The 24,859-nt window shown below is 45.9% G+C and overlaps 1 protein-coding gene across 1 annotated transcript in view; it reads right to left on the bottom strand.

Moving 5' to 3' along the window:
* The window catches only part of ITGAV (integrin subunit alpha V), a 372,076-nt gene that overhangs the window by 293,180 nt on the left and 54,037 nt on the right, over positions 1-24,859 (bottom strand). The window contains exon 2 of the mRNA XM_086955459.1: positions 20,699-20,826. Coding sequence (XP_086811585.1) covers positions 20,699-20,826 — 128 coding nt within the window. The remainder of the gene's footprint in view (positions 1-20,698; positions 20,827-24,859) is intronic.

Genomic DNA, 24,859 nt, shown 5'->3' with positions numbered 1-24,859 from the left:
TGTCTTGAAAGTTTTGGGGTGATTAGTCAAGCAGGGGCCGAGAAACAAGGGGGGCCCAAAACGCTTTTTCCCCTTGTTCATTTCCATAGGAACTTTTGTCGTGGCTACAGCCCGAACTGCTGAACGGAATTACACCAAATTTGGCAGAGAGGTAGCGCTTGGCCCAGACTGCACTCTTTGCTTGAAATGGTGTAAATACATTCAGTAGTTCCTGAGAAATTTAAAAATAAAAAAATAAAAATCGATATCTGATCACCGAGGAGGATTTGTGAACCCTCCCGATCACGTGCTTCATTCTGATTGGCTACCAACACTCCAAACCAGGAAGTGTTGGCAGCCATCTTGTGACTCGGTCACAAGAAAAAGGTAATGAAAAAAGGAATAAAAAACAAGAAAGGGGGCGCAGGATAGAAACACCCTAACCCCTTAGGTATGCTCACGGGGTCCCACAGGGCCAACAAAAGCATTAAAAAAATATATATTTATGGCCGAATTCCCGCTGGGTGCGCGAATCCGGACGGAAAAAAAAGAAAGAAAATGAAGCACTGGCTCCTGCGCTTCGTTTTAATCAGGCCCCAGGAGGCAATCAAGATATATATTGTGGGGGCACGCACGGACCCCCGCAGCCCCGGGGACCGCCTCCTCCCCGGGGCCATGTTTATTACATGCGGAGGCAAGAAACCTGCGGCAGCCCCGCCAGGGACCTCCACCTCCCCAGGGGTTTCGTCATTAATTGGGGGGCCTCGTGGGACCGCAACCTCCCCAGGGCTTTGATTAATTATAGGAGGGAGGGCCTCACAAGCCCCGGGGACTACCACCTCCCTGGGGCTTTGTAGTCGAAGGAAAGGGGCTGCACAGTCCCCTCCTGGAGCCCTTGATGGCCCTGGGGACCCCCCCACAGGGCTGGCTCCTGTAATGTCCTGGGCTGCCCACCCCTGGGACTTTGCCGTTTGTTAAGACAGGGTGGGAGCACGGCTTCTGCCCTGTCATTGCAAACACTGCTTTCCTTTTTGGAATCAAGAGTAGGAAACCTGCTCTCACTTCCAAAAAGCAAAGCAGATTGCTCTTGGGCAAGGGGAGCTGCATGTCAGCAGCTCCCCTTGCCCAGAAGCAATGCCGGCTCCCACAGGAGGCGGGGAGCCGGCAGGGACAGTGGGGCGATTGGGGCCCCACCACGGTCCCTAACGTGAGGGCTGGCCCCGGTATATGGGGTGCCCGGGGCCAGAAGTGGCCCGGGAGGGGGGCCACACAACCCCCTTCCCCGATGAAACAGGGTGGCCAGGGCCCGGGATATGGAGTCCCAGGGTCCAAAGGTGGCCCAGGGAAGTTATCATTATTAAAAAAAATTAGGCCAGGCCCTGGGGGATGGGTTCACCGGGCCGAAATCGGCCTGGGGAGGGGCGGCCCCCTTCCTGTTTTTTTTTATTTTTTTAAAGGAGTCATGCCCCGGGTGATGGTGTCCCCAGGACCCACATAATATTAGAGAAGGGGAGCAACAAAGCTCCCCTTCTATATAAAAAAAAGAAAAGCCGGCATCTCACCGGAGGTCCCGCCCCCTCCCTGCACAACTCTGCATACGTGCCCCCTGGCGGGGTCTAATTAGGGGGATTAAGTCCTCTTGAATACTGAGGGTCCCTGGGGGCCAACTAGCCCACAAGGTACCTCCAGTAAGCCGCACACAGCTGGATTGCAGGGAGGTGGTCCGAAGACACGCCACTTTTTACACCTTGCTGCAAACGCGCCTCTTGGCGCACTTCTGATGGGGCAATGAGGTCCTCTGTGTCCTGAGGACCTCAGGATACAAGTAGACTTCAACCCCGAGCAGCAGCAGCGTTAGCAGCGTAGTCTAAAAAGGGGGTGTGGCCTCAAACCACTCCGTCGCAATCAGGTGTGTGGCGCTTGCTGGACGTACCTGGTGGGCTAGCTGCCCCCCAGGAACCCTCAGGAATAAAGGGGACCTAATACCCCCAACTTAGAATGCACCAGAAAACGCGTTTGCAGCGTGGTGGGGAAAGGGGGCGTGGACTGCTATGACAACTTAGCAATCCCGCTGTGTCCGACTTACAGGTATACATTTAAACTGATCTCAGGCTCAGCAGTGCACACATGCAAGTGCAGAAAACGGCTGCTGGCCTCTAAACTGCCATGCTCTATTACATGCTAGGGACTTAGACGTAGTTTTAATTCCCATGCCGTATTATGTACTAGGGCCTTACAGGGGAGGTCATGCCAATCACAGGGGTACCCCAACCCATAGTGTACCCTAGTGTATGTAGGTGTTTTCACTGTACTCTAAGTGTCTTTCAGCCTAGCACTGGCTCTGGGCCTGGTTAGGCAGAGTCCAGGGTCAGTCAGAGTCAGTTACCACCAGTACCAGTCAGCAAAAAGTTGGAGGTGGTCAGGGCACAGGATGACTTAACAACAAGGCCTCTTTCTGCATGTTTGTTGGTTCTTTCTACATATCTATTGCTTCTTTCTGCACCTTTCTTCCTGTTTCTATACCTCTTTTGCATTTCTCTTGCTTTTATCTGCGCCTTTCTTCCTCTTTCTTTACATGTCCTACCTTTGTAGGCATAGTTAGAAATTACCATTTCAAAAAACCTTAGAAATTCACTAAACAAACCTTAGCTTTCAGGGACGTTATAATTAGTATTAAAAAAAACTTTGAAATTCACTGAAAAATCCATAGGTTTCCAGGATGTTATAGTAAGAAATAAGCATTTAAAAAAACCTTTAAAATTCACTGGAAAAAAACATAGATTTCAGGGACGTCATAGTTAGAAATTAGCATTTAAAAAACCTTTGAAATTCACTGAAAAAAGCCATAGGTTTCAGGGACATAATAGTTAGTTGGACATTTCACTCTTACAAAACCAGTGAAATTCGGCCATTATAGTTAGTTCAACAAACTATAACTCGCGCCCCCGCAATGCACTGCTGATGACATCATCAAAGTGAAAATCTGATGCACCTCCTCATACCCTAATATAACCTTTGATACACAAACTCTCAAATACAGAATGCCATTCTCGAAACCATAGACACATCAATACCAGTTAGTACATAGCCACTTACTAGTTCCTAGATCTACATATACATCTTCACTCATCAATACAGCCACTATCATAGGCAGTCATACAGACACTCACACACCGCTACTCACCCATAGAGTTACTCACACACCTAGTCAGTCATGCAAATAATCAATTACACTCCTAATTACTCACCTATACAGTTATACACACACCACCTCACTTATTCATATAGATACTAACACATACTTACGCTCTTATATAATCACTGACACAATCAATCAATCAATCAATCAATCAAAGCAATTATATAGCGCACTACTCACCCAGAGGGTCTCAAGGCGCTAGGGGAGGGGGGTCCGCTACTGCTCGAACAGCCAGGTCTTGAGTTGCTTCCTGAAGGCGAGGTGGTCCTGGGTCAGGCGGAGGTGGGTCGGGAGGGAGTTCCAAGTCTTGGCGGCGAGGTAGGAGAAGGACCGTCCCCCTGTGGTGGCTCTTCGGATGCGGGGGACGGCGGCGAGGGCGTGGCCGGTCGATCGAAGCTGGCATTTGGGAGCGTAGAAGTGGAGGCGGCTGTTGAGGTATCCTGGGCCTTGGTTGTGTAGGGCTTTGTGTGCGTGGGTGAGGAGTCGGAAGGTGATTCTCTTGTTGACCGGGAGCCAGTGCAGGTCTCTCAGGTGTCCGGAGATGTGGCTGCGACGGGGGATGTCCAGGATGAGTCGTGCTGAGGCGTTCTCGATCCGCTGGAGTCTCTTCTGGAGTTTGGCGGTGGTTCCGGCGTAGAGGGAGTTGCCGTAGTCCAGTTGGCTGGTGACGAGGGCCTGGGTGACCGTCTTCCTGGTCTCGGTGGGGATCCACCGGAAGATCTTACGTAGCATGCGCAGGATGTTGAAGCACGATGAGGAGATGGCGTTGACTTGTCTGGTCATGGAGAGGGAGGAGTCCAGGATGAAGCCCAGGTTGCGTGCGTGGTCTGTTGGTTTGGGTGCGCTGCCTAGGGCGGGGGGCCACCAGGAGTCGTCCCAGGCGGAGGGTGAGGATCCCAGGATGAGGACTTTCGTCTTGTCCGAGTTCAGTTTCAGGCGGCTGTTCTTCATCCATTCGGCTACCTCTTTCATCCCTTCGTGAAGGTTGGCTCTGGCGGTGGCGGGGTCGTTGGTGAGGGAGAGGATCAGCTGGGTGTCGTCGGCGTAGGAGATGATGTTGAGGTTGTGCTGGCGTACGATGTCTGCGAGGGGGCTCATGTAGACGTTGAAGAGGGTTGGACTGAGTGAGGAGCCTTGAGGAACGCCGCAGATGACTTCGGTGGCTTCAAATCTGAACGGAGGGAGGCGGACTCTCTGTGTCCTTCCGGCGAGGAAGGAGATGATCCACTCCAGTGCCTTCTCCTGGACTCCGACGTTGCTGAGGCGCTGTACTAGGGTACGGTGGCAGACAGTGTCGAAGGCCGCAGAGAGGGTTAGGAGGATGAGGGCCGCTGTTTCTCCGTTGTCGAGCAGAGCTCGGATGTCATCGGTGGCTGCGATCAGGGCGGTCTCGGTGCGGTGCTGTGGTTGGCCCGGAAGCCAGACTGCGAGGGGTCGAGGGAACCGTTCGTCTCGAGGAAGGCGGCCAGCTGCTTGTTGACGGTCTTCTCGATGACTTTTGCAGGAAACGGGAGCAGCGAGATGGGGCGGTAGTTCTTGAGGTCGGTGGGGTCGGCTGATGGCTTCTTGAGTAGGGCGCTGAGTTCGGCGTGCTTCCAGCTCTCCGGGAAGGTAGCGGTGTCGAAGGAGGTGTTGATGGTGTCCCGCAGGTGGGGTGCGATGACAGTGTCGGCCTTGTTGAAGACGTGGTGAGGGCAGGGGTCGGTCGGAGATCCGGAGTGGATGGAGTTCATCGTGCGGACGGTGTCTTCGGTGCTGATCGGAGTCCAGGCGCGGAGGGTGGTGGTGGGGGGCGGTGGTTCGGTCGTGGCGTGCGTCGGTTGAGTGTTGAAGCTGTTGGGTATGTCCGCGATCTTGTTGTGGAAGTAGGAGGCGAGGGAGTTGCAGAGGTCTTGCGAAGGGGTGATGTCGTTGTTTCCGGCATTGGGGTTGGAGAGCTCTTTGACGATGTTGAAGAGTTCCTTGCTGTTGTGTGCGTTGTTGTCCAGTCGTTCCTTGAATGCGGTTTTCTTGGTGGCGTGGATGAGTTGGTGGTGCTTTCGGGTGACGATCTTGAGGGCAGCCATGTTGTCCGGAGATGGGTCTCTGTGCCAGGTTCTCTCAAGGGCTCGGCAGTTCTTCTTGGAGCTCTTGAGTTCGTCGGTGAACCATGTCGCTTTCTTGCTACCGGGTATGCTAGGCGGGGTCCTCAGGGGGGCGAGGTCGTCTGCGCAGTCGCTGATCCACTTCGTGAGGTTGGTGGCCGCCTGGCTTGGGTTTGTTGTGCTGGTGGGAGGGTTCATGCTCAGGGAGGTCGCGAGCTGGTCGGCTGTGATCTTGTTACAGCTTCTGCGTGCAACCTGTTGCTGGTGGTGGTGGATCGTGGTCCTTCCGAAGCTGAAGTGGACGCAGCTGTGGTCCGTCCAGTGGAGTCCGGTGGCGTGGCTGAAGGCGATGTCCTTGCTGGATGAGAAGACGGGGTCGAGTGTGTGTCCGGCGTAGTGGGTGGGGGTGGTGACCAGCTGCTTGAGTCCCAGGTTTGCGAGGTTGTCCAGCAGGGTGGTGGTGTTGCGGTCGTTGTTGTTCTCCAGGTGGAAGTTGAGGTCCCCGAGGAGGATGTAGTCAGCGGAGCAGAGGGCGTGCGGGCTGATGAAGTCGGCGATGTCTTCGCTGAATTGTGTGCGTGGTCCCGGGGGTCTGTAGATGAGGGTGCCTCTGAGGGTGGTCTTGGGGTTGATGTGGACCTGGAAGTGCAGGTGCTCGGCGGGTGCGAGGGTGTCGTCGGTGTTGGTCGTGATGCGGATGGTGTTCCTGTGGATGATGGCGATGCCTCCTCCGGTGTGGTTGATGCGGTCCCTTCGGATGATCTTGTAGCCGTCTGGGATGGCGATGGCGATGTCGGGTGCTGAAGAGGCGTTCATCCAGGTTTCCGTGAGGAAGGCGACGTCTGGGGCTGTGGTGTCGAGCAGGTTCCAGATCTCGATGGCGTGCCTGTGGACGGAGCGGGTGTTGAGCAGGATGCATTTCAGGTGGCTGCTGCTGTTGCTCGTCTTGGTCTTGGTTGGTGCTGGAGTAGTGCAGGTCCGGATGCAGGTGAACTTGCAGGAGTTGCAGCAGAAGGGTCCGTGGGTGCGTCTCGGGGTGGCTCGGTAGCAGCCCGGGAATCGGCCGGCGTTGAGTGCGTGGAGGGTGGCGGCGTCGTACGTCCGGCGGGTGGGCTGGGGTCTGCGGGGGCCAGGGGTCCTGGCGCTGGGCGCGGTCCAGGCGCAGACGGGCTTACCTTTGGCGCACCTTCGGCGCTCAGTCGGCGCTCCCGCTGCGCACGTCCGCTGCGTGGTCGCTCTGGGGGCGTCATAAATCTGGAGCCAGGAGGACGGGTCAGCTGGGAGGCGGGAGGCGGGAGCGGGGCGGCCAATGGGCTGGTGGTGGGCGGGGCCGCAGGGAGGCAGCGGCGGGAAATCGGCACAGACGGGCGGCTCAGCGGCGGCTGGGTCGCTCAGATCAGCAGCAGCAGGCAGGAAGGCGTCGGCAGCAGGAGGGGTGACCCGGCCTAGTTAAAGGCACAGTGGTCACTCCTGAAACTCTCACTGCAGTCCCCTTAAATCTGGAGCCGGGAGGGCGGGTCAGCTGGGAGGCGGGAGCGGGGCGGCCAATGGGCTGGTGGTGGGCGGGGCCGCAGGAGGCAGCGGCGGGAAATCGGCACAGACGGGCAGCTCAGCGGCGGCTGGGTCGCTCGGATCAGCGGCAGCAGGCAGGAAGGCGTCGGCAGCAGGAGGGGTGACCCGGCCTAGTTAAAGGCACTGTGCAAGCACACACGCATGCATACAGTCACTCTCACAATCACTCACTTTCACATATAGTTATTTATATACTCCAACACTTACATATACTGCCTTGGACATATGTAGTTACTCAAATATAAACCACTGAGACATCCATTCACTCACCGACACAGCCATACACACGCTCATTGACACATAAAGCCCCTCGCAGATGCACTCATGAACATATACACCCACTAAACCACCCACTTAATCATCCATGCAGGTAGTCACCCACCACACAGAGACTCAATCATCCATACAGGTACCCAGACAATAAATCAATAACTCATATAGACACTCAGGCAGCTAGTCACCAACCCATGCAGCCACTTACACACCAACTGACAGACTGATACAGACATTCACACAGATTAGTCATTCACCCATGCATTCACCAAGACATGTTTAATCACTCACTCCATACAGGCACTCATACACCCACTCATTGTTCATCGACACCTTGGCGTATATATAGATAACATTCTTAAACTTTTCAGAAACACTTAGTCACTGAGTGATTTCATCATTGATTTTATTTGAGATGTCATCAGTGATGTCACTGACGACGTCATGAGTGATCTAATATGTGACGTAATCAGCAGTGCATTGCGGGGGCATGAGTTATAGTTAGCTGAACTAACTATAACGGCCGAATTTCACTTGTTTTGTAGGAGTGAAATGTCCAACCAACTATAAACTCCCTGAAACCTATGTTTTTTCAGTGAACTAATGTCTCCCTTTGTTGAGTTGACTCAACAAGAGTAGGTACAAACAAGAAGGTATTGGCACTTTGGGTAAATAAGATGCAGCTGTCCTCAGATCTGTTAGAAGCCTCTGTTTGCATTGACACCTCCTCCCTTAATTTATTATGACTCTTCTGGATCGAGCCACTTCTTTTCACTACACGTTCTGACTGTCTCAATACTCAATCACAATGCAATAGTGCTTTTAATATATTTCAGGGGAAGTAATATGGACAGAGTGCTCTCCTTTGGGGCAGGTTTGCGAGTTCTCTCGTATTCTGAAAAACGTTAGGGCTTAGTTTCTTACTCTGGTTTTCTAAACAGCCCACAGTGAAGGAAAGAGTGTTGTCAAAGGTAATGCTACAATGTGTCAAGTATGTCTTCTCTTTGTCCTATGTGCAAAGTGAAATAACTTAATGTTTGGGCCAAGGCTGCAAAAGATCTCCAATAACATCAGCCCTCAAAATAATTTAAACCACCAAAACAATCCCTTATATTGGACTGGTAGTCGTACACATGTAAAATAATGGCTTCAGAGTTCTGAAGCACGGGTTTTTAATGTCCAATGTATTGCCTTTGTCTCATGATTGCCTGATCGCATTCAAAAGACACGAGGAGACATGCGGAACCCACTGGACCAAAGGGTTCCCACTAGCAAATGGGGAACTGGGATTTATGATTAGGGTCCAGTTAAACCTTGATGCTGCAACACCTCTAAAACCATAAGACTCAGAAAGAAGCTCTAAATCTAAACCCAGAGTAACCATCCTCGACCAGAATGACATTACTTTAGGTGAAATGAAAAATCCCCTGAGCGATTAAGTCTGTCATAATATCTGAGTGGGAAAACCACAACCAGAATTCCAAATATTGCTGGATCTGTGATTCCAAGGTGCAGGTATTTCATGTAATTTTACCCTGAAAAGACCTTCAAAAATTAGGAAAGAATGTGTGTTTTTACTGTTTGTACACCAAAATCATGTGACAATTCCTCATTTTTGGACCATTTCCCTACCACGTATTTCACCTTCTTGTAGCAATAATTAGGATAAAAACATCAGGAGTGCATTTTTACTGCACTACTTTTAGTTCTGATAAGGCCTGTACATTTTAAACCAGCTGAACTGAAATTACCTACAAAGTTGGAATGAGGGCAGAAGACTGGCAAGATGGCGATAAAGGCGCCGATACAGTCAGCGATGATACAGGTCAGGTCAGATCATTGCATTCTCTGCATACTTACAGTTCTGCACTATCTCCTGTAGGTACTCAACAATCTTGCAAAGTATACGTCTTTTGGTCAGCAGTTCTACCCTGCAGAGTTGCAGGGTTTGCTCACTTCCTGTTTAACAAAATTGTGGCACACTTCAGCCTGATGGCCTTACTCTAGTACCCTGAACATGGGTCAGATCTTTCCGCCATATGAGCAGTGGTTTCTTCTGCTTCTAGGGATGATCAATGCAGTATGGCTTCTTGAAGAATCCTATGCCTTGGGATGGAAGACTGGCAATAGCCAGAAACTTCTACTGTCTTTTTTTCTTGTAGGAAAGAACTTTGTGTGTGTGCAGAAGTAGTGCATCAACTCCTGTTCACTTTGGTTTGTCAATGGCAGCAAGTCGGCGGAAAGGGCGTGCCCTGTTCAAAATCTATAACTCTGGGATACTGAAGTAGGCAGCATATTGCCATGCTTTCTCCACAAGGCAGGGGTGGGACAGGCATCCATTGGTCACAAAAATAGAACACTAATGTTTAGTTGACTCACGAGTGTCACAGCATCTGTTCCTAGCCGCAGCTTTAGTCTCCGCAGACATCCACGCCATCCCTGCCCAATGCTGTGGTGAGAAAGCCGCAGTGAACATGAAGGCTAAGTGAGGCCCTGACAGACTACAGTGAGACTGTCAGATAAAGTTTTCAGCTTGTGTGTGCTGGTCTAGTTCTCATGTCCTGCTACTGGTGTATGAACAGAGGCCCTGAGTGGATGTGAAACTCCACTGCTGCATCTGCGCTCTCTTCGAAAGCTCAGTCTGCGGCATCATTTATTCAAATGAGGAGCAGAGCTTCAGTCGTCAGTAAACTTAAGCTTACTATATTTAACCATTTAAAATCACAGACAAATAAGTCTCGTTCGGGGACAAGGCAACGGAAAATTTCTCAATATTAGGTTGCGAAAAAATGTAGACACGCACTGCTGCATCATAAACAAAGAAGCCCTACGGATTAAACACTGAGAGTCAAAGGGTTTATATAGATTAACGTTGTTCCTTCAGCGGGGAGAACATTTTCAACAGCATTCATTAGGTACAGAAGAATACAGCCTAGATTTGTCATAGGCCATGACTCTCTGACTCAGTTATATCTTTCCCCTTACCCTCCCCGCCCCCACGACAGACTCTTTATCCCATACCAAAGATTTTAAGTTGGACTTCTGTTTTATAGATGCACAATAAACTTTTTAGCTAAGACATAAAAGCATTAAAATATATATTTTTTTTAATCAGACATCTGAGTACCGGTCTGCCCTCTTCTCGCTTATTCCCTCCCGCACCGCAGTATCAACAGGTAAATTTTTAATTTTTTTTAAAGGAAAGCAGCGATAACGAACAAGTGTTTTATTGTAAGATTTTTTTTAATTAATCAAACAATAAAGATATCTATCTATACAAGTGTCCGCAAAAGACGCCATTTCTCAAACTGCAGTAGCATTTGTTGAATAAACTATATACCATGATGGTATTTCCCAACACTAAACAATTTATCTGTTCAGAGGCCAACCAAGATCTAAAATGAATAATTTTAGGAAGAGAACATGGAAATGCCCTTCCACTCTAAATGAATGAATTGCTGTGCGCTATTTCTCCATTACGCTACAAACAGTCATGCTTCTTTTTGGGAAATATTGGGATAATGACAGCGCACTTTTTTCAAGCACGCAGAAAGGACATGCGACAGATCAGAAAAATCTTACATGGTCACTGTCAAGAGTGTACATTAATCTGCTTTTGGTTAAAAAATGCTGGGTCCTCAGAATGCACACTGTGTGGTATTGGAAAGGAGACATTACCTAACACACGTTTGCTGCACCGGTCTGCCGATGTTACCTGAGCGCTGTAAGTTACTACGTAGGCCTTTTAATGACATCAGTGACATGGCTGTGCGTGCATGCCGGCAGGCCATCACTGCTGCCCTCAATCCGGAAAACGCGCGCCTAAACGATCCGTCGGTAAGGTTTGTAAACATTTTGAAGCTAGAGTCAAGTCCAATGTGTGGGCAGACAGCTGTAAAGACTGCACAGGTTAACCCCTTCACTGCGGCGGCTATTCCGCCGCAGTGCTAAGGGGGAGGCGGGGCTGCGCGGCGATCCTGTGCTCGTGACGGAACCGCTCCGTCACGGCACGCGGGTGAGCTGTGCTTGTGACGGAACGGTTCCGTCACTGCCCCGCCCGCTCAATAGAACGCGCCGCGCAGGCGCGCCGAGCGGGCCGTGATGGAACCGTTCCGTCACCAGCACACCCCACCCGAGGCTCGTGACGGAACGGTCCGTCACAAGCATGGGAGGGGTTAAAGACCCATGGCGGGGCACTGGACACCACAAGAAGCAGTCACTCTAGTAATCTTTACGCACACACTTTCGAAATAAAATGAGGTAGAATAGGATTTTGCAGTCAAGAAAGGAGGCTGCGCAGGAGATGGGACGAGCGCTCTAGAGCCTCTATTCAAGGTTTTATAGCTTTATGAAGTTCAGAGCCGTTCCTCAACATGTATTTTATGTTTCTCTCGTCAATTTAATGACTAGCATTGAAGTACTTTATTTTTCTTAGTTCATTGGTCACTTGTATTATTCATTTTCGTACTGTACGAAAGTGTGAAAGTTTCAATTAACTATGCACTTCTAAAATAAATTGGAAAAATAGGAGAATGCCCTGCATGTGCAATTTATATTTAAATAACTAGCTGTACCCCGGCCACGCGTTGCTGTGGCTCAAGTCTGGTTAAATGGAAGAGAAAGAAAAGAGTAAGCGCACGTTTCTAATATGTTTAATTTGACAATGCTTGTGGGTATACAATAGGTTTTTGTGACTATTGTCTCTATGCATCCCTTGTAGTGGTTGCGCAGCAAGCAAATCAATAGAGTCTGTTCGGCCTTTCGATTAAAAAACATGCGTGTATTGTATTGTACACGCGTGTATTCGAATCCAACTTGGTGTATATATAAACACGCGCTAATGTTGCAAAGTGAACCAACTCCTCCCCCCCTCCCTCCACCCACTTCCCGGTCTGCCATCCTGACACCAACTGTCCATCCTAATACATGTAGACTGTTGTCTCTATGCGTCCTTCCTAAATGTTGCAAAGTGAACCAACTCGTCCCCCCTCCCTCCACCCACTTCCCGGTCTGCCATCCTGACAACAACTGTCCATTCTAATGTATGTGGACTATTGTCTCTATGCGTCTCTTGTAGTTGTTGCGCAGCAACCAAATCGATAGGGTCTGTTCGGCCTTCCATTAAAAAATATGCGCGTTTTCGAATCCAACGTTGTGTATACATAAACATGCGCTTAATCGAATCAAACATTGTGCCAAAATTTCAAAGCAATCGGTGAAGAAATTTCAGAGATTTAAGATTTTCAACAAACGGACATTGACATTTTTATGTGTCTGTTCGGGCTTTCCATTAAAAACATGCGCATATTTGACACTCGCGATTTGCAATACAACGTTGTGTATATAAAAACACGCGTGTATTCGAGTCCAACGTTGTGTCAAAATTTCTAAGCAAACGCTGAAAAACTTTCGGAGATTTGCAATTTTGACCAAACAAACATTTGCATTTTTATTTATATAGATTGTTACTGATTGTACAAATGAAATACAAATCCTAGAGAGTGCACTACAAAGACATCGGCTAGAGCCAATGTCAAGAACAATTATGTGATCCATATCCATATCATTTGGAATTATCCCCTGTAGAAAGCTGGCTCTGTATATACTATACTAAAGTAAGGTATGGTGCGCACAGAGTCCAATGGATCCCCAAAGGCTTTCAGAGGTTAAAGTAGATAATACCTAACTCTCTATTTGTGTAGTGTGGGCGAGCAGTAAGACTTTATCAGAAGGTAGTGTTAAGCATTTATTGTACACACGCAGGCAAGAAATGATGTCACACTCTCAAAAACTGAACTCAGACCAAATGTTTTGTATACAAATATTTCTTTGTTGTATTTAACAAAGCCAGATTTGGTGCAGGTAAGTAAAATAGTACGTTACTGGTATCATACAGTTTAATGCAGTTGGTTTTGTTACTGGTATGAAAATGTTAAGAAACAGTTGAAATAACTTTTTATTTACTTTGAGATTACTTTTTATATAACTTTTCAGATTACTTTTTCTACTCAGAGTGATATGCCTAAATATCACACTGGGATATTTCCTGATTAAAAGGTAAGTAAGTCAGTTTTGGTCAAAATACAGTTTCTTAGGTTTCCACACAATTTCCAACTCCACACAATCCTATAGGGGGAAATTAAGTTATCGGTTTAAAGGTAAGTAGTTGGTTCTGGTCCTTGGGTTTCTGAGATTAGAACCAGGGTTCCTCCAGGGCCAAGGATGCACTCAAAGAATACTCTCAGCAGCACTAGGGCAACCAGGTGCAGAGTGCTGAGGCCCATTGTTAACCAATGGGGCATGGGGGACCTCCGGTTGGTGGCTGCTCACGGGCTCGCCACTTGGATGTGGGAGCAAAAGCTCCTAGTGTTTAGCTCAGGGCAAAGGGGGGAATACACAAAAGCACACCAGGTGCACCCACAGCGGCACAGGGGTGGCTGAGTGCACGATGCTGGATCGACGTCGGGAGCCCAGTTGGTTTCAATGGGGAGGCTCTGGTGAGAACAAACAGTGCAGGCTCAGGCACGAAGATCTTCTGGAGGCAACCACCAGTTGGAGAGGTAAGTTGGGTAGTCGAGGGATGTTGGGACACCATCGTTTGGGACACCGAAGGCCGTAGGGCGTCGGGTACAGGGGTGTCTTTTGGCTTATGATTTTCCTTACCGCCTCCAGTCGGGGGGGATCCTACAGAAAGGGGCTGCAGGTGTTGTTGGGAAACTTGAGGTAGGTCAGGGATCACCAGATCCCAGGTCAGAATCGCCAGGGAGACCTACTCATGTGGTTGGGCCACTCGAACTCGGGCGTGGGCGCCAGATGCAGACTCGCGGATTTGGACGGAGCCAGAGTCTGTTGGTGAGCAAATCATGTGCTCACAGGAGACAAAAACTTGTTAGGGAAGGCAGGGCAGGTCCTCCAGGTTCTGGGGTGCAGCTGGCTGCAGGACACACCAGGATTCCACTGGAGCTGGTTGAAGTCAGGACAGGCCGGTAGGGCTGGGGCCAAGTTAGTTGAGGTCCTACTCTTCTTCCAACAACCCATCTCTTTGGTCCTTCTTCTTCTTGTTTGTGGAGGCACGGTTCATGAGAATCCTCATTAGGCCCTTTTAGGATTGATAGTATTTTGCTAAGCCAATTGTAAGTTTGTATATTTTTGTAATTTTAGGACTGTCCAGGGGAAAGCTTAAGCTTAAAAAAGTAAACCAGAGTTGGTTATGGTGACAAACTATAGGCCTAACTGGTGCACTGTGAAAAGTTATGTCCAATGCCACAGGTCTGCTCTGCTATGATCAGGTATTACAAAGGCAGGAGTACTAGCTAATTTATTGTAAAACAATCTGCTAAAGCCAGTAGGCCTTTAACAGTGGGATGGTATCAACCTGTGTTAAAGGTAAAAGATGGGTATTTTGCTATAGATAATTTAACAGACTAGTGTAGTAGTAGTAGTTGGTTTGATGCTGGCTCTGACAAACTGGAGCATTTTCACTGTGATGATTCTTGTTAGTCTATACTGACAGAGAATGTATGTTGTTTTTTAAAATGATTTTTTCTACATACATGTACTTTTATAATTGCATGTGCATGACAGGTGCCAGCGTATGTGCTCTTGTAGAAGTCTGCATTGGTTATGGTGGCATGCCAGTGTTAAAGGCTAATGGCCTTGACGTTCTTTGGGAAAAGCTATGCCAGACTCCATAGGTTTGTCCTGTTTATATTGACACAGACATTAAGCCCGACTTACTTATTGTGAAAATCATGTGTGAATAGCAATAGGCTTTTAAGGATGGATTATTATTACACTGGGGTAAAGCCTGTAGCCAGGGATTTTGTTACATGGAATCTCACAGATTATAGTAGTGGCAAGTAAAAAGGGAAAATGGAAAAACATAAGATATAGAATTCAAGCCTCTTATCTTCAACTACAAGTTGTGATATCAGGCACTATAAAAATGGGAGGTTATGCTTTCTTTTTTACTCACTACAATGTATTCTAGTTTTCCCAAGTGCTCACGTAGATCTGACAAACTTTTGTTGGGGGAATTTTTTGAGGTTGTTGTACTAGACCTATTTCTTGTACCATTATTTTCGTTTTGTCAGGATTTGTGCAAGAACTGAGCAACAGTGAAACAGAGATGAGTTGGGTGGAAGTATGGCATGCCAGCCCAGTGGCTCAGGTAAGAGGCTGAGGCAGAACTTGCAGGGTACAGACAGGGTCCTCAAAGGAGAAATACATCGCAGTTTTCTTTGGGTATATGGTTACCGTTGCCAATAGTTTGTTCCCTTGTACTTTGTTATTTCACCCGCAGTTCCCATTCACCTTGCAGTTTCACAAAATTGCCTGTTTGAGTTTAGGCTGCTGCCCTATGACTTAATTCCAATCATTGGTGGTGAGACATGGTGTATAACCTCTATTCTCTATGCTCACCAGTCCTGGAGTGGGATCCAAGATTTGTCAACCATCACAAAAATTGAATATCAGGTGAGCTCGCTTGATAGAGACCAGGAAAGCGGCTCCTCCGTTATGGCGAAGGAGCATCAACCCCCTGCCAGCAGAGTAAAATGAAAAATCAAATAATAAAAGTTTTGCTATAATTTTATTTTTTGCCAGGAGCCGAGTCTTGGGGCAGGGCCAAACAAAGAATGGTAGAGGAGTGATGGGCACTGCTGTTAGTGCGCATGGCGGTTTGGCCGTCAGTCTTAGGATGGCCTAACCAACATGCACACTGACATTTCTCCAACCCAGTGCGCTGCTGGCTGGAGAACAACAGCAGGCACAGGCTACCAGTCTTTGATGGAGCACAAAACCAGCCTGCTCCACCCAATCCTGACGTTGCTCTCATGGGTATTACCAGCATGAGAGCAGTGCCTGGATTGGCCATAGGAGAGTCTGGGAGCCTCAGTCTGTGCATAGCAGAAGAGCAGCAGGTAAGTTATTTTGTTGTTATTTGTTTTTTTTGTTTTTTTTTTGCCCCTGTGCTGCACCACTACTTTTCTCTGACACCAGCCGCTTCTGATAGAGACATCTTGATTTCATCTGAGAAGCTTCCCTTCTCCACACAGCCTTAATCATTAATCACTGTTGTTAATGTGTATACCAGTCCCCTTCTGGCGAACCACATCCTCGCCCGCCATTGCTCACCCCTCGATACCAGTACCTCCAAAACAGTGATGTCTGGCACTCAGGTGATTTATGCCAATGAACCATTACAAAGCTTGAGGGCATGCTTTGGGGAGTCAGTAGTACTGAAGACCTTAAGGGCGGAGCTCATCTAGTTTTCTCTCTCTCTCCCTTTCCTACACTTTCCCACCCCCATGCCCCAATGTTTCCCTTGTGGAATTGCAGAGGCCAGGGGTGCCATTTCCTGTTGGCGCGGATCCACCAATAAGGAGGATTGAAGATTAGTATCAGCGTTCCTGCCTGAAATCCCACATATTCCCCGAGTTCAGACACCTCACCTTGTAGCAAGAATGATGAACTTGCTCATTCTCTCCTTACAATTTAAATCTACCAATGGGGCATTTAGTTTGGGGCATTTAGTTTTGGATCATATGTTTGAAAGTTTACTGTTTTTCTGATTTTTCTAGATTTCATCATTAAAATATGACAAATGGTATGCAATGTGATAGAAAGTTTATGGTTTACATTTGATCACACATAAGTATCATTAAGCTGCCCCGAGGACGCATCGCGGTCGCCCCAAGGATCTGCGTTTGGAATTTTTGCCACACGGTCCAATCTTAGACCGGCAGATCGTGGCCCTGCATTATATTTGCATCTTTCCCGTCCATTTGAGAACTGTGATTGTCCAGGACGTACGGACTCTAGGCAGGAAACCGGTGGACTACATGATACCAGATGTTATTTTGACTGTACTCAATAGAGCCCGCCGTTTGAGTGACCTAGTTTTGATTATACCAACGGGACTCCCTTTTGATTTATCATTTCTTCTCGTCTCCTATATCGTAAGGAGATGCTTTTCGTTTTGTCACTCACGGTGCCTCTGTGATATAGACTTTTGCCCGCAAAAGAACGACATCAGTTATAGAAGCCCAGAAGAAGTCCCATGTTGGGACGAAACGCGTCGGCTGTGTGATGCTTCAACCGTGTTTATCTGAAATAAAATCCTATAGAGGAACAACACTCTCCGTGACTTATTAAAGTCTGTATATGTAATGCTGAATATTGTGGTGCACCCTTGCTGTTGTATTCTAAGTATCATTATTTGCCTGCCCCATGGGTCTTGGCTTCTATTAGAAAAGCTTTGTCTTGCTATAGGGTTGGTGTAACCATGTTCGGTTCTATTCACAAAGACCAACTAGCTATGAGAAATACTTCATTTAGGGAAGGAATAACTTTGTTGTGCAGGTCCTCTTTGGGAACAAGCTCATTGAACATTCACCTCATCAGGGTCTGAACAGCATTTTCAACACAAATTTGGGACTACATGACGAAATTGGGTTTAAACGTGCATTGATTAAAAATATGTTCTGCTAGCTGTTGGGGCTCTGGAAAGTATATACCTAGCAGCTGCTTTCAGAACATCAATTCTTGCCGAACCTTGCCCATTGAGGGCTACATAGCTACACACGCCAGTCATGCCATAGGTTTTTGTTTCTCCATGAAAATATACAGTCGGAGAAGCATCCTTGACTGTGTAATTGAAAGCCTCCCTATACTGAAGCCTGCATTATTCTTAGACAGGCCCTCCAACACTCTTATCCTCACCATCTTCACTTTCTTACTTTACAGTTTGCCTAGACAAACACATGTTATTGGTGGCAAGTGGAATTAGAAGACTAGTCTTCCAAAAATGTCTTTGAACTCGAAGCTATGGGTTGTGGGGTAGAAGTAATCCCCTCTGAAGTGTGAATTAAAAACTAGCATTTTTCCTAAGCTAGCTGACTGAATCAAAATATTATTAACCTACTTTCCAACTGAAGGTGTCCTCACTGTGGTGGCTACTATGATGCTGCTAGTACAGTGATGATGGAGGTACAAAAAACTAGGTAGGTCAGTATCATCACGGCAAGTTCAGAAACCCATTGGAAGGCGAAACCCATTGGATGGGGCTGCTCTTCTCCAGAACAGTTAACCTACGAGACCCATGGCTGCTTGCAGTAAAACTAGGATGTGGTTTAACAGACGAACAGAAGCCAGCAGAGACATACGCTAAACAGGCATCTGAGTGCCTCAGATTCACATCGAATTATGTCTTTCTTCATGAGTCACCAAACAGCAGATGAGACCAATGATTACAGAAAATTGATGTTTTCTAGTGGGATTCCCAGAGCAGGACAGGTTTGTTCTATCTCCTTGAAAATGGCCTTTGTCACAGTCTGGTCACGTATGATAGAGAATTGAAATGCAATTAAACCGACTTATATGTTGGGGGAAATACAATAAAAATGAACTTGTAGATAAAACAGACAAACTTTGCACAGCATTCTTTGAAAAAGAAAAGAGCTGCAGCTTAGTTCAAGTTGAAGCAGCACCATCTTATGACTCGGGAATCCGAAAGAGTAAAAGTAAATCTGTTATCTCCATGTGTGCTTTGTAGTCATCTGGACAGACGAGAAACACACTAGGCTTCGTACCAAGAACATGCACCCTTGTTCTAAAAATGTAAGTGAGAAGTAGCCAATACTGGTGGCTTTACCTCGGGACTGTGAATCATGGGACATTAGTTTTCACAGTATTGTGTTTTTTTAGCCTGAAAGAATTGTTATATAATTCCATTCATTTGACCACGTGAATCGCAATAAGTTGTGGGTCCTTATGAGGGACCTTGTGGTAGACATAATAAATATCCTGCAATCCCTGCACTTCAATACGACAGCAGTCGTAAGATATACAAAGGAGGGGAAAGTTACGGAGCCTTTCAAGTGCTCTTGTAGGGTCAGACAAGGATGCGTTCTTCCTCTATTCTTGTTTACTATATACATTAACGGTCTTGATACTGCCCTGCGGAACATTGAGGCTGATATGCCTAGAATAGGGGACAGAACAGTTCCTGTACTGCTGTACGCAGACAGTACAGTGCTTCTGGCCCGCACCCCACATAGTTTGCAGCTTTTAATAGATGGCTTTGTGAAATTCATGGACCACTTGGATATGTCCTCTAATCTCGCAAAATCATATGCGATGGAGATGGGAAAGAATCCCAGTAAAAAATATAATTATGCTAAAGGGTAATACACCCAGGGTGAAGTCCCAGCCTTTACCTATTTGGATGTACTTTTTGATAATCGCCTGATCTTCAAACACCTAACTGAGGAAAAGTGTCTGACCCTGAATAGATCTACGGGTTCAATTGTAAATTATGCACAGAGGTTGAAGTGTTGGACTCCAGGCGTACTTTTAAAATTGTATAATTCTATCTGCTGTGCTAGAGTTTTGTATGGTAGTGAGGTGTGGGGTTTTGTTAAACCCTCCAATCTGCAATGGGAGGAGAACAAATATTTAAGGCCGATGCTGAAGGTCCCGCAGAGCACGCCAGCATATTGTGCCCATGAAGAACTGGGGGTTAAGTATATAACAGATAGTGTAGGAGTGAAGCCCCTAGTATGTTGGTTGAAGCTCTGGATCAATGCAGAGGTGGGGCTGACAAGGCTGGTAGTGCGGGATTGTATCTCCCTGGAGCATGCAAGAAAAATCCCATGGTTGAAATACGTTAGGGATTCTTTTGGTAACCTAGGGCGAGCAGACCTTTTTGATAAACCGGAGACAATGAGGCCAAAAGATGTAGGTGATTTCAAAACACTGTACCTAAAGTTTGCCATGGCGCAGCACGAAACTATCAAAATGGGAAAAACATTTGGTGAGGGACCATATTTTAGTTAAATCATCACAGGGCATAGAACCTTATTTAACATTAATGACAAGTTTTAGAATAAATTATATCCATCACTTATTGGCCGTACCGGCAGGTTTTATCACAAATTTAGAAGAGAAAGGGCCCCGAGGCTGCGATAATAAGTCTCTGCAGGATACCCTTCACCTAGTTTTACTCTGCCCTTTTAAAGGACCTGCTAAGGAAAGTTAGATTTTAAGCAGGCACGGGTAGCTCTGTTGTTTTTAAAATTGTCCACCGATGTTTTTACTCTTTATTGGGTGGTAAACTTTTAAAGATCCGTTTTAAGGTTACGAATAACAAGGGGGGGATGGAGTACACCTATGAGCCTTATTACCCTGTTAATACATAGTATATTATGGATTCATATTGATGATATTACATTTTAGTTTATTCAAGTCAAATGTAGATTTATGAAATATTTTTAATGATTGTTATTTATATGCTTTTATGTTTTGTGTATCAAATCGAAGTTGTTATTATTATTATTATTACTGCATTAAATACTGTGAGTTACCGATGTCATAATTTTGACCAAATACAATTCTAATAGATGAACAAAAAAAATGTAATAATGTAAAAAATATTTTTGATTTTACATGCTTAAATAAGGAAGACTGGAGCTGTCCTGGGTGTAAGAACTTAATTGAGCAAATCAACTGGTTGATCTAATGGTAAAGTTCTGAATTTTCAAGCCACATGACTTGAATTTGCAAAGAATGGAACAAATACACGTTTTCTTACCTCGAGAATCAAAAATGATAGGGTTACAATCCTGGTTAAGCTTCCAGCCACATTTGATCACATGACCTCCTTCCACAATGCCAGCTTGTGAAGTATTTGCCTTTGGTGCACCAACCAGCAGAAATACCCTAGAAATGGAGGTACATAGTGAGAGTGAGAAGTTTCTATAGTGCTACTGTATAAAATCTAAAACAAATTCAACAGTCGAGAAAGAATTTTACAAAACCTCTTGAACATTTATAGTACAATATTCATACGATTGCCACTGATGTCTGGCAATTCAGCAATTTCAGTACACAACTTAAAATTTGCCTATGAATGCGTTTTAAAAATGGTCTTGCTGATGAAGACATTTTATACTTTCACTAATTTTAGGATACTGAATAGTTCTGATGAGCAAGAGATTACCCTACATAAGGATCTATACAGAAAGCAATTATAAGTAAAAAAAGAACAAGGTTTAAAGTGCTTCTTACAACCCTCTGTTAAATGATTCCTGAAATATATGCATATAACATCCGAAACAATTATTTTACTGATCCTGACATTTTGTGCCCATTTATCTTATATCACTTATCTGCCCTGATGCTGGGATCTGGAGCTTACACTTCAGAACTGTCTAGGGATATGAACGACTCGTCATAGCAGACCAAGAATGCATTGTGTATATACGGTAGGCAAATCATACACTGTGCTCAGAGTGATGGCACAATTAGGCAGAGCTGCACCTGAGCTTTAAACCTAGTAATACCACTGCGGATCACACCACAATGGAGTTGTAAGAGTGAAGATTGTGGGTGCTTCTTTTAATTAGGGATGAAATCTCACTCCTTTGTCTCTTTGGTGCAGGCTGGGGAAGGACTCTACCAGAGAGCCTCTTGCACAGTGGCTGCTGTTCAGGGCCCTGCACTCTTAAATACTGGGACCAGGCTTATAAGAATCTCTCAACATGGCAGAACAAAATAACACGTGGAATTAAAACAAGAAAGAGGCAGAAATTGAAGAATTGAATAAGTCTGAGAGCCTGCAAGGATGACTGTCCAAAAAGGACATTACAAATACAAGTAAGCAACTAATTGATATCTTCTTGCCCACACCTAGAGATAGCACTTTATCAGAAAGTGTGATCGAAAGGGAGGTTGCGTGCCCTACTGGCAGGCTAATAAAAATGCCAAGGCCACATACTGCACCCATGCCAAATCCCCACTGCCCCTGTCTGCATAAACATGTTGCCGTGGTGTGCAGCCTGTGCTCCCTTGCTGGTGTGCCCCTTCCACAACTCAAAGCTTGAGCCACATTACGCCAGACGTCACCTGTTCCCCGCAGCACTATCAGTGGTCCCAGGTGGAGCCTGCGCGAGTTAGGTTTGCACTGCTGCATGCTAATATTTCCCAAGTGTGTCACTGAGAAACTTCTAACTACACAAAAGGCAAAAATATTGGCTTTGTCGATGATGTTTCTTCACAAAAAAAAATCCTACTCTGCATGAGGACATTACTACACTATCCTGACATATAAATGAAGGGGACATTATTTTGAGAATGCTTCAATAGATCATTCTCTTCTGACACAGTAAGTCAACGTTTATAAAAAGGACAACAGTTGTGAATGGTCTAAATATGCGTGGCAGATTCTGTTTCCATGGTGTGTGGGCTACTAACAGCAACCTCTTTAATAATCTTTCACAAATCATCCTCCTGAAACAAATATAATTCCTTACATTGACTAATTACAACCAGTTTTTTAAAAAAACACAAGCATTTTCAATGCAATTGGTCTCACGTTTGCAATATATTAGGGACCCCTTTTAAAAATACATAAAAAGTCAGGGAGAAGAGGGGAAAATATGACCCAACAAGAAGAGAGTCTCCCTCTAGACCTATATTCCTTTTCACTGATTAGCATAAATTCAAAACGTGAGCTAAAAATCCCTTGACAACAAAGTGCTCAGACAATTTACAAAATTGTATTTTTTATTTCATTTCTTTTATCAAAAACGTTTTCCTCATAATTCTCTTTTTTTGAATTTTTACTGTATATAAACAACTCAATACATTATAATTCAGACAATTGTATAATCAACATATCAGTGGAAAATTGCAATGGAACAATAAATAATGGGTATCCCCAGGTAGAGAGACAAGCGACTCACACACTCCCATTCATACAAAACTCACACACTAACTAAACAACTTCCACACTCTTTCGTATATCTGGGAAGCCAACTACAGAATGGCATAGTAGTCATGGTGACCAAATACAACAACTGCATATAGCAGGATCTAAAAGGCAATGGTCATTGACCATACCCATTATTTATTGTTCCACTGCAATTTTCCACTGATATGTTGATCATACAATTGTCTGAATTATAATGTATAGGTATAGGGATAGGTGGTTTGTACAAGAATGGTGAATGAACTAAAGACAGAGGAGCAGAAAGAGTGTGTGAAAAAGAGAGAAAGAAGTGGAGAGCAGGCCACAGAGGCATAAAGAGTACAGAGTGTACACAGAAAACAACCCAAGAGGAGGAAAACGTGGGTTTGAGGGACAGAAATCTTGAAAAGGCACGGGAAAATAGCTGTGCTTTAAGTCCTGAAGTGAACCAATATGAGAGAGATTGGGAAAGTGTGTGAGAGAGAGGTGAGCGAGAGAGGGGTGTACAAGAGAGAGTGTGACTGAAGGACACAAGCCCCCCTTGCCAGGCTTCTGAAACTTTGCAGAAATGCTACAAAGAAGTCTACCAGCGCCAAATTCCCCTTCAATAATATTAACATAAGACGCTTTGACTGAAACACAGCAGAAAAGCAGAAAAGCAGTGAATGAGGCGCAACAAAGGCAGCTGAATTTGTCACCTCAAACCACCTATTTCTGTCCCCGGGTACATTCGCTTACACACAGAGCCTGTTCCATAGACATAAATCAGCATTCGTGTTACGAAAATAACATACTTAAATGGAAATGCCTTTAATTTATACTCCGAGTTACTTGTAATGCCCATGTTAAATTGCATTGGCCAGTTAGAACAGCTTTTTGTAAAATCTCGTTACGCTGTGTGTTTGGAGCTGGACTACGTGCAGCGAAAAACTACACACTTATATTAGCCAAGCAAAAAATACCAAATGAAACCGTTACAAACAGTTAAGGGGCTCAAAGATGCAACATGAAAGCAAGACCACAAATCATACTATCGAAGCTAGCATTGGGTAAACTGATAACCCTGGCTGAATGTGACATTAAGTTTGGGGCTCGGGCCAAGTTGTAATCGTCATTAACAGTTCTAACTGGAATTCTATGAGAACGATTAACGGTTGCCCCAAAAAATAAGTGCATCCCTGCAAGAACCACGATTTACAAGTGAGCCCAGGGCTCTTTACACAGAAAGACCAGCATGTAGGCCAGAGAGAATGTAAACAAACTAAAGCATGTCAGCTGATAAGAGCTCCCTTGAGATTTCTCCAGTGTCGAGTGACGTTTAACATCGTGGTCGCAGCAATCAAGCGTGCATGGAGCAAAGGAGCTGTCGGACCCACTGAGGGAAAAATTGTGGGAGTGCTCATTCTCGTTGACTTAAGCACACAGCTGGATGAAAAAAAATATTAAAAGACGCAGGTTGTCTCGCATGCTCCAGAAGACGAAGGGGAAGTTATGAGAACAAAACAATTAATCAAAAATACGAAACTATTTGTCACGTTTCTTTCATGACAGTCGGTTGTTTGCTTGCTCTGCATCTGAAGACTACAAAGCATCCAGAATATTGCTGGAAACATGCACTCTCCAAGCCCTCCACTTTCAACTACATAAGGTATCGAGCAAATAAACAAATCCATGCCTGAACTCAGCTGCTTATATCAAATGTCGTCAGATTCTCACTTGCTGGAAGGCCATAAATCCATCAGGTTTACTTGAAACCTGAAGAAAGTGCTAGTTTCTCTTATATGGCACACCTAAAATGCACAGATCGCAAGGGAGAAGGCACGACACTCGTAAAACTGAAATTATCCCAACTTTCATAATGTTGCCGTCTGAGACAGGCATCCTGTTCTTAGCTGCAAACATTAGAAGCACACCGATACATTTAAAGAGATTAAGAAGGGCGAATGAGTTTCATAATGTAGCAGTACTATGGGGTCGGAGAACATGGTAGCAGATGTCCTCGAC

Source organism: Lissotriton vulgaris, chromosome 2_1 (assembly GCF_964263255.1).
Source record: "Lissotriton vulgaris chromosome 2_1, aLisVul1.2, whole genome shotgun sequence".
Classification (NCBI taxonomy): domain Eukaryota; kingdom Metazoa; phylum Chordata; class Amphibia; order Caudata; family Salamandridae; genus Lissotriton; species Lissotriton vulgaris.
This window is presented reverse-complemented; position numbering and strand designations above follow the sequence as displayed.